At 38.8% G+C, this 20,397-nt stretch overlaps 1 protein-coding gene across 7 annotated transcripts in view; it reads left to right on the forward strand.

Moving 5' to 3' along the window:
• LOC141436895 (UNC93-like protein) overlaps positions 1–18,263 on the forward strand; it is a 29,057-nt gene extending 10,794 nt beyond the window's left edge. For all 7 annotated transcript variants that reach the window (XM_074099998.1, XM_074099996.1, XM_074099995.1 and 4 more), the window contains 10 exons: positions 2,232–2,431; positions 4,462–4,580; positions 5,868–6,030; positions 6,522–6,645; positions 7,786–7,932; positions 9,213–9,279; positions 9,927–10,086; positions 10,489–10,593; positions 11,118–11,280; positions 12,553–18,263. In XM_074099998.1, the coding sequence (XP_073956099.1) occupies positions 2,312–2,431; positions 4,462–4,580; positions 5,868–6,030; positions 6,522–6,645; positions 7,786–7,932; positions 9,213–9,279; positions 9,927–10,086; positions 10,489–10,593; positions 11,118–11,280; positions 12,553–12,836 (1,452 nt within the window). In that variant the 5' untranslated portion in view covers positions 2,232–2,311 and the 3' untranslated portion in view covers positions 12,837–18,263. The remainder of the gene's footprint in view (positions 1–2,231; positions 2,432–4,461; positions 4,581–5,867; positions 6,031–6,521; positions 6,646–7,785; positions 7,933–9,212; positions 9,280–9,926; positions 10,087–10,488; positions 10,594–11,117; positions 11,281–12,552) is intronic.
• Positions 18,264–20,397: the final 2,134 nt, after the last annotated feature.

The following is a 20,397-nucleotide window of genomic DNA, read 5'->3' on the forward strand; positions in this document are numbered from 1 at the left end:
AGATTTCGTTTACTCAGTTGTCAGGAATTGCGTCTGTGCTGTCAAATATTGAATAAAAACCATTAAAACGGTATTAAAAAAGACGAACGGCTACACGTAATAGACGGAGAGCGGACTGCAAAATTTCGTACCTACTTGATACCGCGATGGACTGCACAATAGTTTCCCATAAAACTGACGCTGAGTCCGAATTTGATAGTCTGCCGCGGCGGAACCTGCCGAAAGTACCAAAAAAATAATCACTTCCGGTGCGAAAAAAGGTGCGTTATTTAACCCATCTGTTACTGAAATAATAGTCATGGCATCAGTTAGGAATTTACTGGTAGATACAGAAAAGCGAAATATGTCACTATTTATTATGCCTTCTTAAAATTATCTACAAAAATGGTCTTTATACTTTTTTTTCTAAGAATTACCATTCCTGAGTAATCGCGATTCTTAAAGTTGAAGGAGTCACGTTCTACATGATAGCACATTTATGCCACGTATGCTTACAGGTAAATCGACCTATTCCTTGAAAGTTGTTATTCTAGAGCTTATTTGCAATGTTTTTGGCCGGTAAACTAGGGATCGAAATAAGTCTGCCAAGGCTTTTTCTGCCGAAACACCTTGACATGCGAGAATAAGTGCTTACGATTTCTGGTGTACAATAAAGAGTCATTGCATTGTATTTTAGGTATGTTTGGTTGTGTTGAATGAAACACCCTAATTGATTGTATAGAAGTAGAAGAGGAAAATTATTTACAGAAAAATTGTATATATAAAAATAAACAAAGTGCAACTAGTGCGAGGGCGCGGTGCGAGTAAAAGGGGCGTCGGATCGCCGCGTTCTCGCTCTAAATGAGCGAGAGGATGCATGAGCTACGCAACGCTCGGCTCCCACGATTTCGATAAAATTTGGTATGTAGAGGTTTTCGGGTATGACAAATCGATCTATTTTGCTTTTATCTCTGGAAACACGTTTATTAACGAGTTGAAGCCCGAGCAAACCAAAAATATCTACGGGTGTTTTTTTTTCACTAGTAGATATGTAATTAAAATTTCCGTAATCTGTACAATTCCAAACTGCGGCATCCAGGGATGTTGCTCACATAATATCGTATGTCGAGGTGTTTCGGTAGAAAAAGCCTTGGCAGGCTTATATCTTCGGAAATAAGGATTCATACCTATTGAATAACTAAAATTACTGAATTTCGATCCCTGGTTTACTGGCCAAAAACATTGCAAATAAGCTCTAAAATAAGCCCTTTCAAGGAATAGGTCGATTTACCCTCACCCTGTAAGCATACGTGGCAACCGCATAAATGTGCTATCATGTAGAACGTGACTCGTTCAACTTTAAGAATCGCGATATCTCAGGAATGGTAATTGTTAGAAAAAAAGTATTAAAACCATTTTTGTACATAATTTTAAGATCTATAATTTATGCCTCGGCTACTTTTTGATAAAACTTACCGTTTTCGAATAAAAAACAAATAACGTCAAATTTTTAACTTTGACCCCGAATAACTTTTTGCACATATGGGATCAACTTTTGACACTTTATTCCTAATGGTATACCCAAGGTCTCCACCAATATCCGGCTTTGTCCGAATTTATGAAAATTGAAATGTCTATTGAGCGGAAATGGCTATTCCGAAAATGAGGGTTCATACATACCGACTGGAATTGGTTTCATGCTGGTATCATGTGCAGATGGGTATATTTAGGGGTCCTGATGGTCACCTTTGAGAGCGTCTGCCAAGCACTTCCGGCAAAAAAAAATACTGACATATTTCGCTTTTCTGTATCTACCAGTAAATTCCTAACTGATGCCATGACTATTATTTCAGTAACAGATGGGTTAAATAACGCCCCTTTTTTCGCACCGGAAGTGACAATTTTTTTGGTACTTTCGGCAGATTCCGCCGCGGCAGACTATCAAATTCGGACTTAGCATCAGTTTTATGGGAAACCATTGTGCATTTCATCGCGGTATCAAGTAGGTCGTGTCGCTCTTGGTAGAGCGGTCGTGGTCACATTGAGGCATCCGCGTCGGTGGTAGAGGCGGACACAGCTCTCCGTACAATCTTCAAAGAAGAAGAAGAAGATCAAGTGGGTACGAAATTTTGCAGTCCGCTCTCCGTCTATAAGAAACATACAAAAGCGTGACAAATGGAAACCACCGCGCGTGTTAAATTAAAATCACGTTTTGTAAAATAGCTCAGAGGTACTTTATTACTTATTTTCAGCATGAAGTCGTGACATTAAAAGGACTCAAACTTTACTGGATACTATATGTGTATGTGAATGTGAAGTGAAGTGTTTCAATATGTCGAAAGGGCAGAACGTGGAGAAGAAGGGCCCGTTGAAGCCTGGAGAAACTTGGAGAATCGTAAAGAATGTCGTCGTTATCAGCGTGGCTTTTATGCTGCATTTCACTGCTTATAGTGTAAGTTGATTATGTTTATGTATTCCAGTCACTGTGGCCACATTTGATAATTTTATAGCCTATAACCTGGCTGGGGATTTTCTCGACAGATTAGTAAAGTTTGCATCAAAATCCGTTCAGCCGTTCTCACGTGATGCCCGGTTAATTAAACAGACAAACAGATAAACAAACAAAAATTCTAAAAACTGTTGGAACGTGATCTGTTATCGATTCTCAGTATCCGGAGCCAACTTTGTTTTACTTAATGTCTTCCATGTACAGACTTTCGACCCTCTTCAGCTTTATTATATTATGTACGAGTATAGATAGATGTAGAGAGAGAGCCCTTCGATTGGTGTCGTAAAATTACGGGTGTTTTTCATTACTATTTGGCGGGTTCGATTCCCGGTTCAGACAGGCGATTATTCATAAATCTTTGAATGCAGTTAAAATTGTTTTTAAAATCAAAACGAAGTCTCCTAGCTTTCAGTAACATCGTCTATCTACAATATTTAAGATACTGTCCCTCCATGTGGCATCGTCTTGGTGTCACCCTGTATACGTCCCACTACTGGGCACAGGCCTCCTCTCAGAATGAGAGTGCTTGGGCCGTAGTTCCCACGCGGACCCTGTGCAGATTGGGATCTTCACAAAAATCATTGAATATCTTCGCAGGTGTGTGCAGTTATCCAACGATGTTTGCTTCACCGTAAATCTCGTGGTAATTCTCATGTAATTTCGCACATGAATTTCGAAAACTCAGAGGTGCGAGCTTGGGTTTGAACCCACGATCTTCTGCTTGAGAGGCCATAGGTCAAAGCATTAGGCCACCAAGGGGTGTTACTACTTTACTTTCTTTCTTTATTTATTTACTCGTACAGTCACCAGTATTAATATCTTCCACAGCGGAGCGTGAAAAAATATCTGACACGTCCTTCCGACCCTGGAAATAGAGTCGTATCAGATATTATATATGCACGCTTGTTGTGCCAGATATTGGTGCTGGGGGTTTCGCTACCGGATCGAATCAGAAATGAGGAGATACATAGATACAAAAATACAGCCGAATTGATAACCTCCTCTTTTTTTTGAAACTAAAAACAAAAAAACACAACCCTCACGTGCGGAACGCTAGCCGATTAAATAAATTTGTTAGCTTAAGTTCTGGTTACGTCTTCACGATCAACTGTGGATTATTAACCAAGTTCATAACGTACCTATAATGGTAGTACATTTTTTTTTGTTTAATTTTATTCACAAGGTTCCCTTTGTTCGAATATATTTTTAAACGTCTTGAGAAATTTTTGAGCGAATTTATAAATATTCAGGGGTCGTACAGTCACTAGCACCAATATCTGATACAACAAGCGTGCATAAATATCTGACACGGCTCTATTTCTAGGGCCGGAAGGACGTGTCAGATATTTTTGCACGCTCCGCTGTGGCAGATATTAATGCTGGTGACTGTACTTATTTGCGTTTTTTTGGGTACTTAGAAAAACAAAATGTTTTTGTAAGCAGTAAGTATTTACAGGTAATAAACTAATGTCGAATAAGCCGTAAGAGATCGTGCGCGTCATAATTTTGGTAATTGATACTTGTAGGTCATAGCGGTCTCAATTTTAACCCCAACTTATATAGTTTTTATTAATAACTGAAAAGGACAAGGATTAATAACGGGACAGGACACATAGAGTCCGAAGCACTACGCTGCGCTCAAAAACACGTATAGCCGACGTTGGGAAAGAGACTGCTAAGCTGAAGTGGGACTAGGCTGGACACGTCTGTCGCATGCACCCACAGAGGTGGGCTCACACAGTCACTTGGTGGGCTGGGCACCGGAGGACGGCCATCGACGGCGAGGCAGACCGAAAAGGAGATGGCGGGACGAATTAGACGCGTACGCAAGGGATTAGCCTGACATTGCGCTGAACCGGGAGGTGTGGAGATCAAGAGGAGAGGCCTTTGCCCAGCAGTGGGACACTATTGTAGGCTAGAAAAATAAAAAATAAAAAAACTGAAAATAAATACTCCTATTATTATCATTCCAGGGGGCGGCCAACCTGCAGAGCTCGATCAACGCCGAGGCGGGCCTGGGCACAGCGTCGCTCGCCGCCGTGTACGCCGGCCTTATATTCTCCAACATATTTCTGCCAGTTGCTGTTATCAAGTACGTATTCTGCACCCATTGATGGCGACTTAAGAGGATGGTCACAGTTCACATGCGAACGCCGAAAATGGTTTCTACCCACAAAAAGGTGGTCGATTTTGACCTATTTTTGAAAAGTAAATGTCAGTCACATTAAGGCTAAGTTTCTTTCGTTTATTTTTCTTTAACTGTGTAGGTTTAATTAAACTTCATTTTATGTAGGTACTGACAGAGAATGTACCGATAGGAGGAAAAAAGTAAGTTGGAGTATGCATTCACTGAGCAATTAATCGACAACATTTTATATTTTAATTAATTGTTCATTGTTTTTCATTTCATTCATCATTTAATTAATGGTTCAACAACTAGACAGTAAGATTTATAGTTACACTATTGATTAAATAATCCATACTTAATATTATAAATGCGAAAGTGTGTGTGTTTGTGTGTATGTTTGTCCGTCTTTCACGTCGAAACGGAGCGACGGATTGACGTGATTTTTGGCATAGAGATAGTTTATGGACCAGAGAGTGACATAGGCTACTTTTTATTCTGGAAAAATGCACAGTTTCCGAGAGCACAGCGCACGATAACCGAATTCCACGCGGGCGTAGCCGCGGGCAAAAGCTAGTTTTATTTGTAAAATACACCTTATATTCTGTAAGCGTATGGAGAACGACAATAGACAATGAACTATAATTGATCTATACGAATTTAATGTCATGTGGAAAAATAGTAAATTAGCAAGTTTTCATAGTGACAAGTGCCAGTTATAATACTTATAATATAGCCAAGTTATAGCAGAGCAAATAATAAATACCAAGCAATGGGAAAATTGACACCAATGGAGGATGTCCAAACTAAGCAAAGCTTGTATACCCTTGTACTGGGCAACACATAATAATTAATTATTGTTATTGTTGATATGGGTTTCCGATCACGGGCCCATGGGGACCTGGTCATTTGGAGCCGAAGCTAACATGAAGAGGCTTTTGGTACCATAATATAAATGATATGAGTGCAACTTTACTATCTAGGTCTATCCCCTGATACACCAGGAGGATGTGCAGCGGATAGCGTCGTGACAGTTGCCAAACTATTGACAAGCAGGAAACGACCGACATGAAGTGGGCTGGGGCATGGGGTGGGCGGGGATGCTGTGGACAGGATTACCGAGGATTATGAGATAATGGACACATAATTTTTAAATATTCTTGAAGGCGGCAACTTGCCGCTTTCTAAATAATATGTAATTAAATTTGGGCGAAATATACGCGACTGAAGTTCGTATTTAATTATTTTTTTCAGGTGGATGGGCACAAAATGGGCGATGTCGCTATCGTTTGTGACCTACATGCCTTATATGGCGGCGCAGCTGTGGCCGCGGTTCTACACCATGATACCAGCAGGGCTGATGGTGGGGCTGGGGGGTGGCCCGCTGTGGTGCGCCAAGTGCACCTACATCTCTGTGGTGAGTCACCGAGCACTTGCTGACCTGCTATAACCGTACTCGTAGCCGCGGTTCTGTCGCTTGCTTGTTCTTCAGGAACACTCGGAGTTTCAAATATTTTTATTTGGATTTAAATCTGCACAATCGTAAGTAAGTAAAAGGTAGTCGTAGTAAGTCGTTAAGTATATTCTTTCACTTCTTTTTCATTCACTTGACCATCGAAATCAGAAAATAGTCAAAACACATAGTTTGAAAATGATTATTAGAAAATTTATTGTAGCCCTACACGCCCTCTCGAGCAGAGGATCGTGGATTCAAATGCCGTCCGCACCTCTGAGTTTTATAGAATCCACGTAGTTCATTAGGTAATTTTCAATTACAAATTGTTGAGATGACATAACAAGTGACATGAGTGAACTTGAATGATAATATTTGCAAGGGCGTCTACGTACTTATTTATCTACTGGTTAAAATATTCCAGATTATTTTTGTGAAACCAATTTTTATCACAGGTATCGGAAGTGCACAGCAAGATCTCGGGCATCCCGGCTGAGGCGCTACTCGTGCGGTTTTTGGGGCTGTTTTTCATGATCTTCCAAATGAACCAGGTGTGGGGCAACCTCATATCTTCTTTGGGTAAGTCGAATCTTATACTGGAGCTAACCTGCTTCGATTTATAAACAACAGTCTCTTGTGTTGACGCCATTGAGTTTTTGTAAGTTGTTAAGCTGATTTGGGATCATTCACCACACTGCGTACAGTAACCTGCATTAATATCTGCCACAGCGGAGCGTGCACAAATATCTGACACGTCATGCCAGCCCTGGAATAAGTTTTTTTAAATATTTTTGTATTTTTTAATTCCAACTCCAAATTTGTTACTTTTATGGTTATCCCGTGATAACCATATCGAAAATACAAACTGAGACATGGATGCACAGAAAAACCAGAAAAAGTGACCAGCGCTGGGAACATAGATGTCGGTAGTGCTGCCGCTTAAGTAGCGTAGTAGGAAAAAAGCAACCTAAGATATGTATGCATAGGAGAAATTTATGTCTAGACTCCAGTCTAGCGGTGGTGTGGGGGTTATAGCACGCAGCATGGAATGCTGAGGACCTGGGTTCGATTTCCAGCGCTGGTCTATTTTTCTGGTTTTTCTGTGCATTCCATGTCTCAGTTTGTATTTTCGATAGATATTTATGCACGCTTTGTTTGTCACATATTAGTGCTGGTGACTGTACATACATCATGCTTAGGAGAGTACACATTTGTATAGTACCTACCTTCTTCGGTACGCGAGTCCATCTTACACTTAGGGGCTGTTTCACTATCCATTGATTAGTGTTAACTGACGGCTAAATGTGATGCCGTCTCTATTTGTTTTGTTCGAATAGACGGAGACGGCATCACATTTAACCGTCAGTTAACACTGATCAATGGATGGTGAAACAGCCCCTTAATCTTTTTTTTTAATATAAAATCTTCGATAATTTGTGGATTCAATAAATGTAAAATAACTTTTACTATTTTTTTTCATTTTTACTAAGAAAGAAGCATCGGATGATGTACGCCGATGAGGTGGAAATAGTCGAATAGATAATAAATAAATTAATGAATATTATGGGACAATTTACACCAATTTTGACCTACTAAGCAAAGCTTGTACTATGGGTACTAGACAACGGGTAACCATACTTATACAGATAAGGATAATTATAAAGGTATAGAACGGATGTTCTTTGTCGATTCTGACTTCAAATCATCGCCTGTTTCCAGTGTTGTCATCATCTGACAACGCAGCGGCGGTGACGGCCGTTAACGAGACCATGATCCCGTTGGTGTGCGGTGCCAACTTCCTGCCCAGCCAGGACGCCGGGGAAGTGCTGCAGTCGCAGCCGCAGGCTAAGATACAGACCATCGCTGGTGAGCCAAACTACTACTTAGAACAGAGATTCCCAAGCTCTAACCCTATGAGCTTCACCCAACGTTATGCAAAAATATTAAGCCCCCATGGGCCAAAATGAGGAATCGAAATAAGAAAATTAAACAAACAATAATAATAGAAATGAGTATCTTTATTCTTACTCGACTGCGTGACGCATAGGAGGGTAGGTAATGTGTTTATCAGCCTATGTACTTATATCTACCTAGCCAGTTAGTGAGAGCGCTGCGGCTAGACTTTAAATAAATAAATAAAATAAAATAAAAAAGACATAAAAAAATACACTGAACATAACAAAATACAAAAATAAAAAACAACAGACACGTTACAAATATGTGGCAATAGGCTCAGGCTCAGCATCATATGCTGCCGGTCGACAACCGGCGGCGCTGATTTTCAGCCTGCGCCTGTCTCGCGGCACATTTAACACAGTACGGGAAGGGTAAACACACAAAAGTATTTATAAATCAATTGGTGAATCCGTGGCTTTATAGTACTTAGTCGAGTCGGTGTGTTTACAATGGAGATAATTTTCAACATGCAGTCGGTTTGCGCGAGAATAAGAATAATTTAAATAAAAAGTTATATACATACAGCTGAAGCCACCGTGAAGTGGGACGCGCGTCACTGGTTGGGAATCCCTGATTTAGAGTGTTAGCATATTAGTAGACGAACAGTGTTGCTGGAAAGCCTTCAACAGATAACACAATAAGCAGGGTCGCAGCCGCTACATGTTAATGAAATCTATTTAGGTATATCAGAGGCCATATTGTCTGTAATTATTTAGAAAGAAGAAAGAAATAATTTATTTGAAATATAACAAGGTTACAATTTAGATTCATCGGCGGACTCCGCACTAGACTCTGGGCCTGTATCGCGGAGACCAGAGAATTTACAATTTACAGCACTTACTTAAGTACAATTTTTTTAATTCATATATCACACAATTATTCACAATCGTTTTTACATATCTCAAACGGTATTGGATGAGGATAGAAAGAGATGGACAAATGAGATCGCGTAAGTCAATACCTACTTCCTCAGTTCGCCATCAGCCTTTATTTCAAATATTTTGTATTCAAACAATTTCTCTAGTTCTTACTCAAACACTAGTAAAACGGTTCTGAAGTTTTTATTTGATTAGGAAGCTCATTTCTGTGTTGTAGATTTTGTTCATTGGATTTCACGGATTTTAATTACTTACAATCATTAATTAAACAATGTTTCATTAAACAGCCCTGAACCTTAATTTTTATTCCAGGTATCTATCTCGCATGCATGGCCGGGGCAGCTCTTATTGTCGCTGTTGGAGTCGACTCGATGAGACGGTAAATAATCGTAATATATACTACTACAGGTACTACACACTAGACACCGCTTAAGTCGCAAACTGCTAGCTCTGATGTATTTATATTAATATGTTGTTAGACTACTACCAGTACCTAATTTATATTCATTACAGCTTCGAAAGAATAATTAAATGCGGACTTATTTGGTAGCTTCGAAGCAGTAGACACACTGCGTATTTCTTAAATTATTTTTTTTTTTTTATTATGTCCTAAAATAGATATGCGCTTTTAAAAAAATATATTATTTGCATTTTTAAAGTAGTTTTGTTTAATTATGATATTTATTTACATTTGCCAGAATTAGAAACTAAAACCAGCTCCTATACATTATGTACAATATAACTACCAAGATATAGTCTTCCAAAATTTTCTAATATTCATTTTCCAAAAAAATAAGTTTTACGATTTGTCCAATTTTCGACCCAGAAATAGAGGAAAATACTAAAATTTCATGCTAGTGATAATAATTCTTACGGAGATTGAGCCGCCTTAAAATGAAAATACAAATCATTTTATGCCGTACCCCGAGGGAATTTCAAAAAGTCCCTTCTTATAGCACCTCTATGATCCTCAAAAAAATTAAGTGTTAGCAATTAGAAACGACTGGATCTCCTTTGTTCCACCAGATACGACTCTGGGCGCAGCGGATCTGGTGGCGGCAAGTCCGGGGTGGCGCTACTGGCGGTGACGCTGCGGTTGCTGGTGGAACCCAACCAGATGCTGCTCATCGTCATCAACGTCTTTATAGGAATGCAACAGGCGTTCTTTGGCGCGGATTTTACTGCGGTAACTGCAATAGTATATTATATCAATAAAATTAAACATTTATAATCGACACAAACAATCCGCCACCTTTGCCTAGTGGTTTGACCTTTGATTCTCAATCAGATGAGTTTGAACCCAGGCTTGAGAGTTTTTTGAACTTCATGTGTGTTAAGTTTCTCTGTGTAATCAAAAAGACGACTGTTTAGAACGCCCCTTATTAGGTACTGAAAATATGCTTTGATAATTGATATTTTTTAATAGTTGGCTGTATTTTATTAGAGCCCTTGACTACAAACACATAACAAAAGTATTTACATGTATATAAATTAATTACGAACGCTTACAAGGTTGATCGTACGTTTGACATTTAGAAATTTTTACACATTTTATGTTGATGATTTCATGAATGATTCCAATTACCAGTCGTTCGTGTCGTGCGCCATCGGGACAGGCACCGTTGGCTTCGTCATGGTGACGTATGGACTGGCGGATGCCATCGGCTGCGTCGTCACTGGGTACTTGGCTAAGGTAAGGAGGCTAGAATAATCTACTTTACTGTGAAGCAAAAACTAGGGAAATGCTCGTCTATGACCAGTTTCAAAGTGCGGTAGGGTTCAGCAATCTGAAGCCTATTGCTCGAAGAGCCTAACAAACAACCAAATAAGATGAGACGAAATCCAACTAATGGAGTCTACCACAAAGCTGTCCATATCTAGACATATAATAAGTCTATAGCAAGTCGGTATCTGTGCATTAAGAATATAGGGGTATTTATTAGCATAACAAAACTCAAAACTTTTGTCTGTGCATTTGTTCGCGCTAATTTCATAAACGGCTTATCTATAGAAGGATTTGTTGTCATTTCTTTAGATTGACATTTAAGTAGTGATTATTTTATTTGAATCGGTTCACTAATGTAAAATATACATCAATTAGGTAAAATAATGATGGAACAGTTTTTAAAAAACGTTGTCGATTTCGCGAACACTGGTTCGTTGCATACCCCGTGTACCTAATCTAAAATCAATTTGGCTTAAATCCAGTTCTAACAGCTTTCAGGGCGCATCCCTTTGATTTGCGCAGCCACAGTAGTGCACGCAGGGCTGCTGGTGACGTTACTGGCGTGGCGCGTGCACGCTGGCGGCGGCGTGGTCATGTACGCTATAGCCGTGCTGTGGGGGTTGGCTGACTCCGTGTGGATGGTGCAGATCAACGGTATGCCTATTGGGAGGGTGCGAAGTACTAGGTGGGGGTGATAAAATCTATCGCAGCGCTCATAGTGGCCAAAAGTAGAAATAGTTCTGGCTCTGTCATCTGTCATACTCATATGAATCTGCAATTAACAAAGCAATTTGTATAGACTTTAACTACCTAATTTTAGTAATAGATGTTTGTGTTATGATGCAAGCTTGAATTATTTAACACTGTCCCTGTTTTGTTCTTAATTCCTCTACATCATCGACATGTCCAGCAACAATTTTCCTTATGAAACGGTTTGTGGTTGAAATTTTATATTGATTTTTTATTTTTTATTGTGTGATATTCACTAAACCAGTCTTCAAAATGATATTCATTTTGATCTGAAAACGATATTTAATTTATTACTAGCGATATAAGAACAATTATATAATTTTACTATTATTCAAAGGAACCAATAAGATAGCTTTATCTTTTCGTTTTACAGTAAAAGTACAACTAAACATGAAGTAAACAAACCCTGACATAACGAAAATAAAACACACTTTTTGAATAAATTTTACTAACCTCATTTAATTTTAATGACCAAAAATGAATTCACAACCTTTTATCCACCCAATTCACGGTATCACAGTAATTTTTGATTATAAATTAATACGTTATAGGTTTAATTTTTGTCACAATGTCGCGATGAAATTTCAAAACGTCAGAGCATCAGAGCCAAAAAAGTTGCGGACGCTAGGTGGCGCTGATGTCGTGCACAGAGCCAAAATGGAGTCACTTTGGATCTAGTGACAGCTGACATCTGGACAGCATTGGCGTGCAGTGGATCAATTCCAGGGTGAACAACATACTTAGCGCTGCTTACCCTCAATACACGCCATAGCTGGACAGTCACGGTGGTTCCGGGGCCAGGCCACGGGTCTGATGGCAGTCTGGTCGTGTACAATCACCTGCATGCATATCACAGCGGAGCGTGCAAAAATATCTGACACGTCCTACCGACCCTCAAATTAAGTCGTATCAGATATTTATGCACGCTTTATTGTGTCAGATATTGGTGCTGGTGACTGTACGCCTGACCTGTGGTGCCACTTTGGTTCTAGAGACATCTTATATTTGTCAGCTACGGGTGGACAAAACATAATTTTTACTCGTCAATGTGACAATTTCACTTTGACAATGTCTATCAACTTATATCGTTTAAAAATAGTTAGAAAAAAAATGTATTTCGAATTAGCCAATTTGGAAATGGCATATTTAGTAAACGCATACATCTTCTTTTTCCAGCTTACTACGGCATCCTCTTCCCGGGCCGCGAGGAAGCGGCCTTCTCCAACTTCAGACTTTGGGAATCTGTGGGCTACATCATCGCCTACGTCATCTCCCCCTACTTGAGAACCAGTGCCAAGACCTACACTCTATTAATCATGATGTTATTGGGCGTTGCCGGCTATTTCACAGTGGAGTTTAAAGAGCATAAAGTTAAAAAGAAGTTGGAGGCGAAAAATAAAGAGCTGAATCCAGAAAAGGGTTGTGATAATGGTGCGTTTGAGTGTATTGAGAGATTTTGAGACCATAGACAAGATGTTTAAGTAGTAGATGCTTAATCTATCTATCTATCTAATACCTTTAAACGAGCAATTCTTCAAATAGAATCAGAATCTCGGCAACGGCTCCAACGATTTCGATGAAATTTGGTATGTAGGGGATTTTGGGGATGAAAAATCGATCTAGCTTGGTCTTATCTCTGGGAAAACGCTGGTTACCGAGTTTTAGCCCGAGCGGAGCTCAGTCGCCCAGATACTGCTTGTAATGGGTGGACACTACATTCCAAGTAGACGCTATTAGATATAGCGTACCTATAACTACTAGATATTGAGGTAACTTGGTCGTTTAATCAAGCTATCTATACTATACGGTATGGTGCGGGGCGGGCACCCGTCCACTCACCGTTAATTCGCAGTTGTCCAGTCCAGTCTGTGCGATCTCTTAGGTCCTACTTTAACTGATACGGGTGCACGGAACGGGCGCACGCCTGCAGGCGTGGGTATAGATAAAATCTACGTATCAATAGGCACCCACCGCTCCTTGAAAACCGCGTCAGCCCTTATGCCACAGAATAAGTAATATGCATAAGCTTCCTGGTACTTGGAACGCCAGACAAAGTGAGTGCGTTCACTATTGGCACTTATGACGCTATGGTACTAGTACTGAGTCACCGCGTTAACTTACTTGCCAATCTTATGTGGTGTTACTTTAAGGCTGCGTTTCCACCAGAGATGTGCGAGGCGTTGCGAGGAATGTGTTTGTCATGAGCCCATAGAAACGCTTCAATTACCTATCCTAGTTCACAAATGATGCGCTCATCTTTAGTGGAAATAGCTCGGCGAAACGAGGATAGGTAAAATAAGCAGGAATTAAAGCAAGTATTGTAAATAATAAATTAATCGATTTACTGAACAGATTAATTATTTTGCAATAGGTTCTAGGTTTTCACATCATTAAATGTCTGTGGTCGGGTTAATGGCGACTTTGTTTACCCTTTCTATAAATTGGATTGACATGAACCATATTTAGATAATTTTGACTATACGAGTGTACTAGCGGCGAACTCGTTGCGTGATCGCCTTCATACAAAATATGCTCGCTACACGCAAGTGTGATAAGGACCTTAGCTGTAATCCCCATGGCGTTGTATAGACAATGGGGTAGTTCGCTGGGTAAAAAATATTAAGTATTCTATTTATACTTGGTTTGGATAGGTATTTAACAAAATGTAAACAAAACAACGTCAATTGGTGTCTTAAATATTGAAATTCCCCCATTAAACCATCTAAACAATAACATTTCTGTATTAAAATACACTAGTCTAGTTTGTATTACAATGATAGATATGTAATATGTTTAAAATCCTTGAATTTACCAAATCTGGTACCTGAAGTTTGTTTACATTTGGTTAATTACCTAGTTTGAAGTATAGTTTGTCAATTAGATAATCTGAAGATATTGGGCTCGTTATTTTCCTTTTTCAATCAAACGAAAAATAACAAAGCTGAAGCGCGTCAAAGTTCTAAAGTGGGGGGGGGGGCATGATGTCACGCCGTGCTAAAACGTGTCACATGGCGTAACGTCACGCGAAACTTCAAATACCTACCCAATATTTTCTGATACCGTAAACTGCTTCAACTTTGCTCTCTGGCCCCAACATTGCCCGAGTTGATTTAGAGTCGATAACTTAGCACTCTTATAGGTTTTAAACTTTTATCCACACGGGAATTATTTTTATGGGGGGATAAAAGATTTAAAACCTAAAGGGTGCTAAGTTATCGACTCTAAATCGAATCAGGCAATGTTGGGGCCAGAGGGCAAAATTGTAGCAGTTTACGGTAATCAAAATGAATTATTTCGAATTTTTTAAGACTTTAGCTTATATATGTACTTAGTTAGTTCCGTATGCTTACATTATGTATAGCAGATAGAATGTTCTAATAAGTATTAACATTGTCGCTCACTATTTCTGGTGTACAATAAAGAGTAATTGTATTGTATAGTATCTACTACATTTGAATGCCAAAATCTACTGAAATAAATTAATTTATTGACATGTTATTTTAATTTCGCTACTGATAGTCGCCTGCCATTGTGTTATATCCTACTTACGAGTAATATTATAAATGTGAAAGTTTGTGAAGGTGTTTGGATGTTCGTTACTCAATCACGTCTAAACCGCTGAACCGATTTAGATGAAATTCGGTACACAGATAGTTTGAGTCCCGGGGAAGGACAAGGGATAGTTTTTATCTCGGAAAATTGCTTAGTTCCTGCGGTATAGTGATAAACGAATACTACGCGGACGAAGTCGCGGGCAACAGCTAGTAGATTATGAAAATATACAAGGTGTGTTCAAATTAATCCGGAATCCAGCTGATGGTTGGCCAAGTTTGACTGAACATCCCTGTGAATGATTTTAAGGTTTTTACAGACGCGATACAAAGGCTTTGCGTTCGAAACACGTGGCGTTTGTATCTGTCGGCGGCCGATCGTAAAATCCGCCAGATCACAAAATTCCTAGGCATATCATGAAATGGCGCCATTTCATGAATTGGCTAAGGGACATCTGCCATATCGTTCAAAACTCACCGTTTAACGATTTGCCTAGTGACTTTTGGGCAGATCATGAAATTCCTAGGCATATCATGAAACGCCGCCATTTCATGATTTGGCCAGTTAAGGCAGATCATGAAATTCCTAGGCATATCATAAAACGCCGCCATATCGGTTCTGGCGTGTGATGTGTAAGGTTAAAACGTGCCGCCTTGCGTTTGCTGAGCGTTCGACTTGCGTTTGTATCGATACAAAAGAGCACAAAAAAACGTCGTGTGAAAGGTCCCTTAGGTACAAGTCCATGCGAAAACGTTAACAAAAATGTACGCCAGGGATGTTATGGAGCACCGTATCCGTAACCGAAACTATTGGATATCCGAAATAAAAAACTATTCGTAACCGTAACCGAATCCGATATAAAAATTTCGGATAGTTTCGGATAGGGGCAGAGTCAAATGCGACATGTTTTTTTCTGCCCGGCTGAGCCGACAGAACAGCCGCGCGCGTCTTCTGCATCTATTGTTTATTATTTTTCTATTGCTAAGTCGTAATTTACGACTCGTAACTATTACAATAAAATTAAAGTCAAGTCATCTATATTCCTATTAGAAAGCAAACTGTTTATTGTAGAAAAGAAAATAAATAAAAATACAATAAAAAATTACAAAATTATACGAGTAGGTGTTTAACAAGTTTAAGCCTTACTTTGTAAGTATAGGTTTAGGTTGTTTTTATTTTGTATTTTTTTATTGTATTTTAATTTATACCTATTTGTATTTTACTTTTACACTTCCTTAAAAATACAATATCCGTAACCGAAACCGAAACTATCGGATAATAAGCAAAAATTTAACATCCGTAACCATAACCGAAACCGGTATTATGTTTGACATATATCCGTATCCATATCCAGATCCGAAATGTTATATCCATAATATCACTGATGTGCGCCTACGAAACTGCCAAAGCAAGTTGCTACCCAAGCGTCTTTATTAACAAGAAGTACAATCGAGGGAATCAAATCTCGTACTAGAGGCCGTGAAATTTAACGAAACTATTAATTTCTTTAAATCCCAACCATATTTAGCTTGATTACTAAAACATGATTGACTTGATGACTAAATCAAATCACTAGATGACGCATGATGATCATCATCATCATCATCAGCCTACAGCAGTCCACTGCTGGACATAGGCCTCTTCCATGGAGCGCCACAACACTCTGTCTTCAGCCCCAGATGACGCATGATGACTAAAACAAATTACTTAAAGTACCCCCCGTAGTATGTACCTAAGCATTTAAGGTTTATGTACCATCAGCCAAATATGTGGTCTACTACCCTGAAGTTGATAATGCTTTGCATGTCATAAAACAATAATGCCAATAGACGTGTAAGTATGTCAAATTGAAAGTTTGACTTTAGCGCAGATTCATTTGATAGGAATTTGTTTAAAATTAATAGACACTTATTTGGCCGACCTATAGGTAGTTTTAATTTAATTATTTGAATAATGTTAACAATGTTTGATGTTTGATTAATGTGTACATTGACATGAGTGATTAGTATTTTTATTTACTTCAACACATGCAATTATCATTCAATAAATAATAAATTCTGCATATACTTAATGCTATACATAGGTAGTTTTAATTTAATTATTTGAATAATGTAAACAATGTTTGATGTTTGATTAATGTGTAAATTGACATGAGTGATTAGTATTTCTATTTACTTCAACATATGCAATTATCATTAAATAAATAATAAATTCTACATGTATTTAATGCTATTCTTGTGAATACACTCAAAGTGCAGAAGAATAAGTCAAATTCTAGGCAATAAAATTCAGAGAATGGAGCATCGATTAATGTATGGAAACATTTGCTAACCAAACTTGCTATTTGGTAACTCTTTTAAAGAATCCTGAAAAACATTTATGGGAGTATTTAGTCATCATCATCATCATCATTCCAGCGTATATACGTCCCACTGCAGGGCAGAGACCTCCTCTCAGAACAAGAGGGCTTGGGCCATAGTTCCCACGCGGGCCCAGTGCGGATTGGAAACTCCACACGCATCATTTAATTGCTTCGCAGTTTTGTACAGGTTTCCTCACGATGTTTTCCTTCACCGCAAAGCTCGTGGTAAATTTCAAATGTAATTCCGCACATGAATTTCGAAAAACTCAGAGGTGCGAGCCGGGGCTTGAACCCACGACCCTCTGCTTGAGAGGCGATAGGTCAAACCACTAGGCCACTACGGCTTCATATCCACGGTTTCATTCACGGCTAGTATTTAGTCAAAACAACCCAATCACCTGCTGCAATATTAAAGATTAATTTAAGAAACCTTAAAACACTCAAAAAACAGATGTGATTTCAAACAAGTATCAGTAGTACCTACCTAGTAGTAAATAGCAGTAATCAGTACTACCTAGTCAGAAATATGAATAGTAATAATAATAATATTAACTGCATGCATACGTTTATCTATAGCGGAAAACATTGACTTGTTTTCTTGTTCATTGAATGAATTCTCGATGTCTGCATTATTTATAATATGCTATAAGCAGGATGAGATAGATATAAATATGTAAATAATATAACGATATAAGTAGTTACACTATTATGTTAGGCATAGCTCTTGTAAAATACTTGTAAGTGTGTAAATAAACAAATAAATTTTCCGGGTTTAAAAACGGCATTCTTTAAATTTGACCCTACTATTTCCTAATACTATGTACAAAACAATCTCCTCACCTGCCTACCACAAACTCAGCTTCCCGTCTGCTGGCCTTCTTATCATAAACCTTTTACATGTGATTTCACTAACTTTGAACTTGATGAACAATACAATACAATACAAATATTCTTTATTGCACACCATAAAGCAGTACAAAAAACTTATAATATAAACACTTAGATTTAGAACTTATAATATGAACATTTATCATTGCTCTCTGTTTTGGTCTCTAGAGCTGCTAAATCAGTACCTAGGTATATTCTTAATGTCAATTTTGGGCTGAAGAGATTACACTATACTATTATGTTTCGACTATCCGTGTTTCAGCTGATAAATTCATATTTAATTCAAAATATGACGTGATAAATATTATGCATAACTTCAAGGTTCCGGCCGTTCTCTGCAAATTACAATGCCCAATCTCTTTATTCCTTTCGCTATCCCTTTGATTTAATAAACTTTTCGTGACGATGACGTATTCTTGTTCTAGCCTTATGAATGAACTTTTAGCGTTTGAAGCACTTTAGTATACTTACTTAGATGGAAGTGGAGGACAGCCAGTTTTCTGAATGAAAACACATAAGTATCGCACAGACGTAGTTGTCTGGCTTGTTACAGCGGCAGCGGAGGAGCAAAGTAAAAGGTTGATATTCATTTATTGTTCTTTTGGCTTAAACTTACATTGAAAAGTGATTTGCTTAACTTGATGTATGCCCTTCTAATACAAACATTTTAAGTACTAATTCAAGGTATCAAAAGGTGTAATTAAAATACCGTTTCCTGACTGACGGGTTCATGATGAATACTAAATAATAAAGTTATACATAATACTAAATTGCTCAACTAAGTCAAATACCTATCAGTTTCTTGTCTACGATAGTAATCGATCTGACTCGTTTCCATTGTCAATTAGATACCGTTAAATAAATCTCGACAAACACTGTGTGATTTTTTCGGGTCAGACAAAATAAAAATAAATGCTGTTTTACCATACCAACATTTCTAGCGCTTAATTTGTAGTTATTATCTTGAAAGCTGCCAGTATTTAATGAAATAAAAGATCTGAAGGTTTTTTATTCCGTTGAGGTAAATAATTGACTTTTGACAAACGATGGACGATGAACAGATGGTGATCACAACTGCTTAAGGACACCAACCAGCACTCATCATTTTCATTTTCATTCGCCTTGGCGCTCGCTGTTGTCGTAGTGCCGTATCTGTACTAATAACGTTCCGGCCACCTTCTTAATTGCTAAACATAGTTTTTTTGGGTTCCGTACCCAAAGGGTGCCAACGGGACCCTATTACTGACTGTCCGTCTGTCACAGGGATCTATCTCTTGAGCCGTAATAGCTAGACACTTGAAATTTTCACAGATTATGTATTACTGTGGCTATAACAACAAATACTAAAAATAAAATGACGTAAAAAATTAAAAGGGGTCGTCATACAATAAACGTTCTTTTTTCAGCGTTTTTTGGTTGCTAAGCTTTGTTGGGCATTACTAGGCGACCACGGTGACAGCAGTGGCGTGGCTAGGTTGTCAACGGCCCCGGTGCATAGAGAAAGAATTGGGCCCTCATCCCCTCTTTCCACGTACATAGCTTGAACTTATATTGGCCTTCAAAATTACTGATAGGAATAAAAATAGGATACAGTGAGTTAAACTTATCCCTGGTAGGCTCGAGGCTCGAGCTTGCTCACAATATTTTTTCCTGTTTTTTTCTTTTAGGAGTATCTTTGCGAAGGGCCCTTTGAGAGCCGTTACGGGCCCATTGAGCTCCAGGGCCCTGGTGCACTGCACCTACTGGCCCTACGAAAGCTACGCCACTGGGTGACAGCCGGCAGTTGCTAGGGGCAACGCGAGTGACCCTGGGTTGTTTGAATGTTTGCCTACCTATTAGTTTGCGACTATTATTGCTGTTTCATAAAATCTTCGACAATATAGTGACTTTCATTAGTGAAGGGCCGTGGTTTAAGTATTATGACAAAGAGTTCATATGATGATGAAGCTAGAGGGTGGCCAAAGGAACTCTGTAATAAAACGACACGACCGCATCGGGTTTGGACACGTTGGATTCATCTTGACTAGTACTTTAGTAACCAGGGGCAAAAAGTATTGTATTAGATTTTTTAACAAAAACTTATTACTGAACAGTTTTTTAAACATTATGCGGAGGTACCCTTCTTCATGTACTAGTCCAACTTGCACTGCGCCATGCGATGCAAGCCGCGCGTGCGGTGTTTGATATATACGAAAAATATGGCACAAACCGCCCTACGC

This window comes from Choristoneura fumiferana, chromosome 17, assembly GCF_025370935.1.
Source record: "Choristoneura fumiferana chromosome 17, NRCan_CFum_1, whole genome shotgun sequence".
NCBI lineage: Eukaryota > Metazoa > Arthropoda > Insecta > Lepidoptera > Tortricidae > Choristoneura > Choristoneura fumiferana.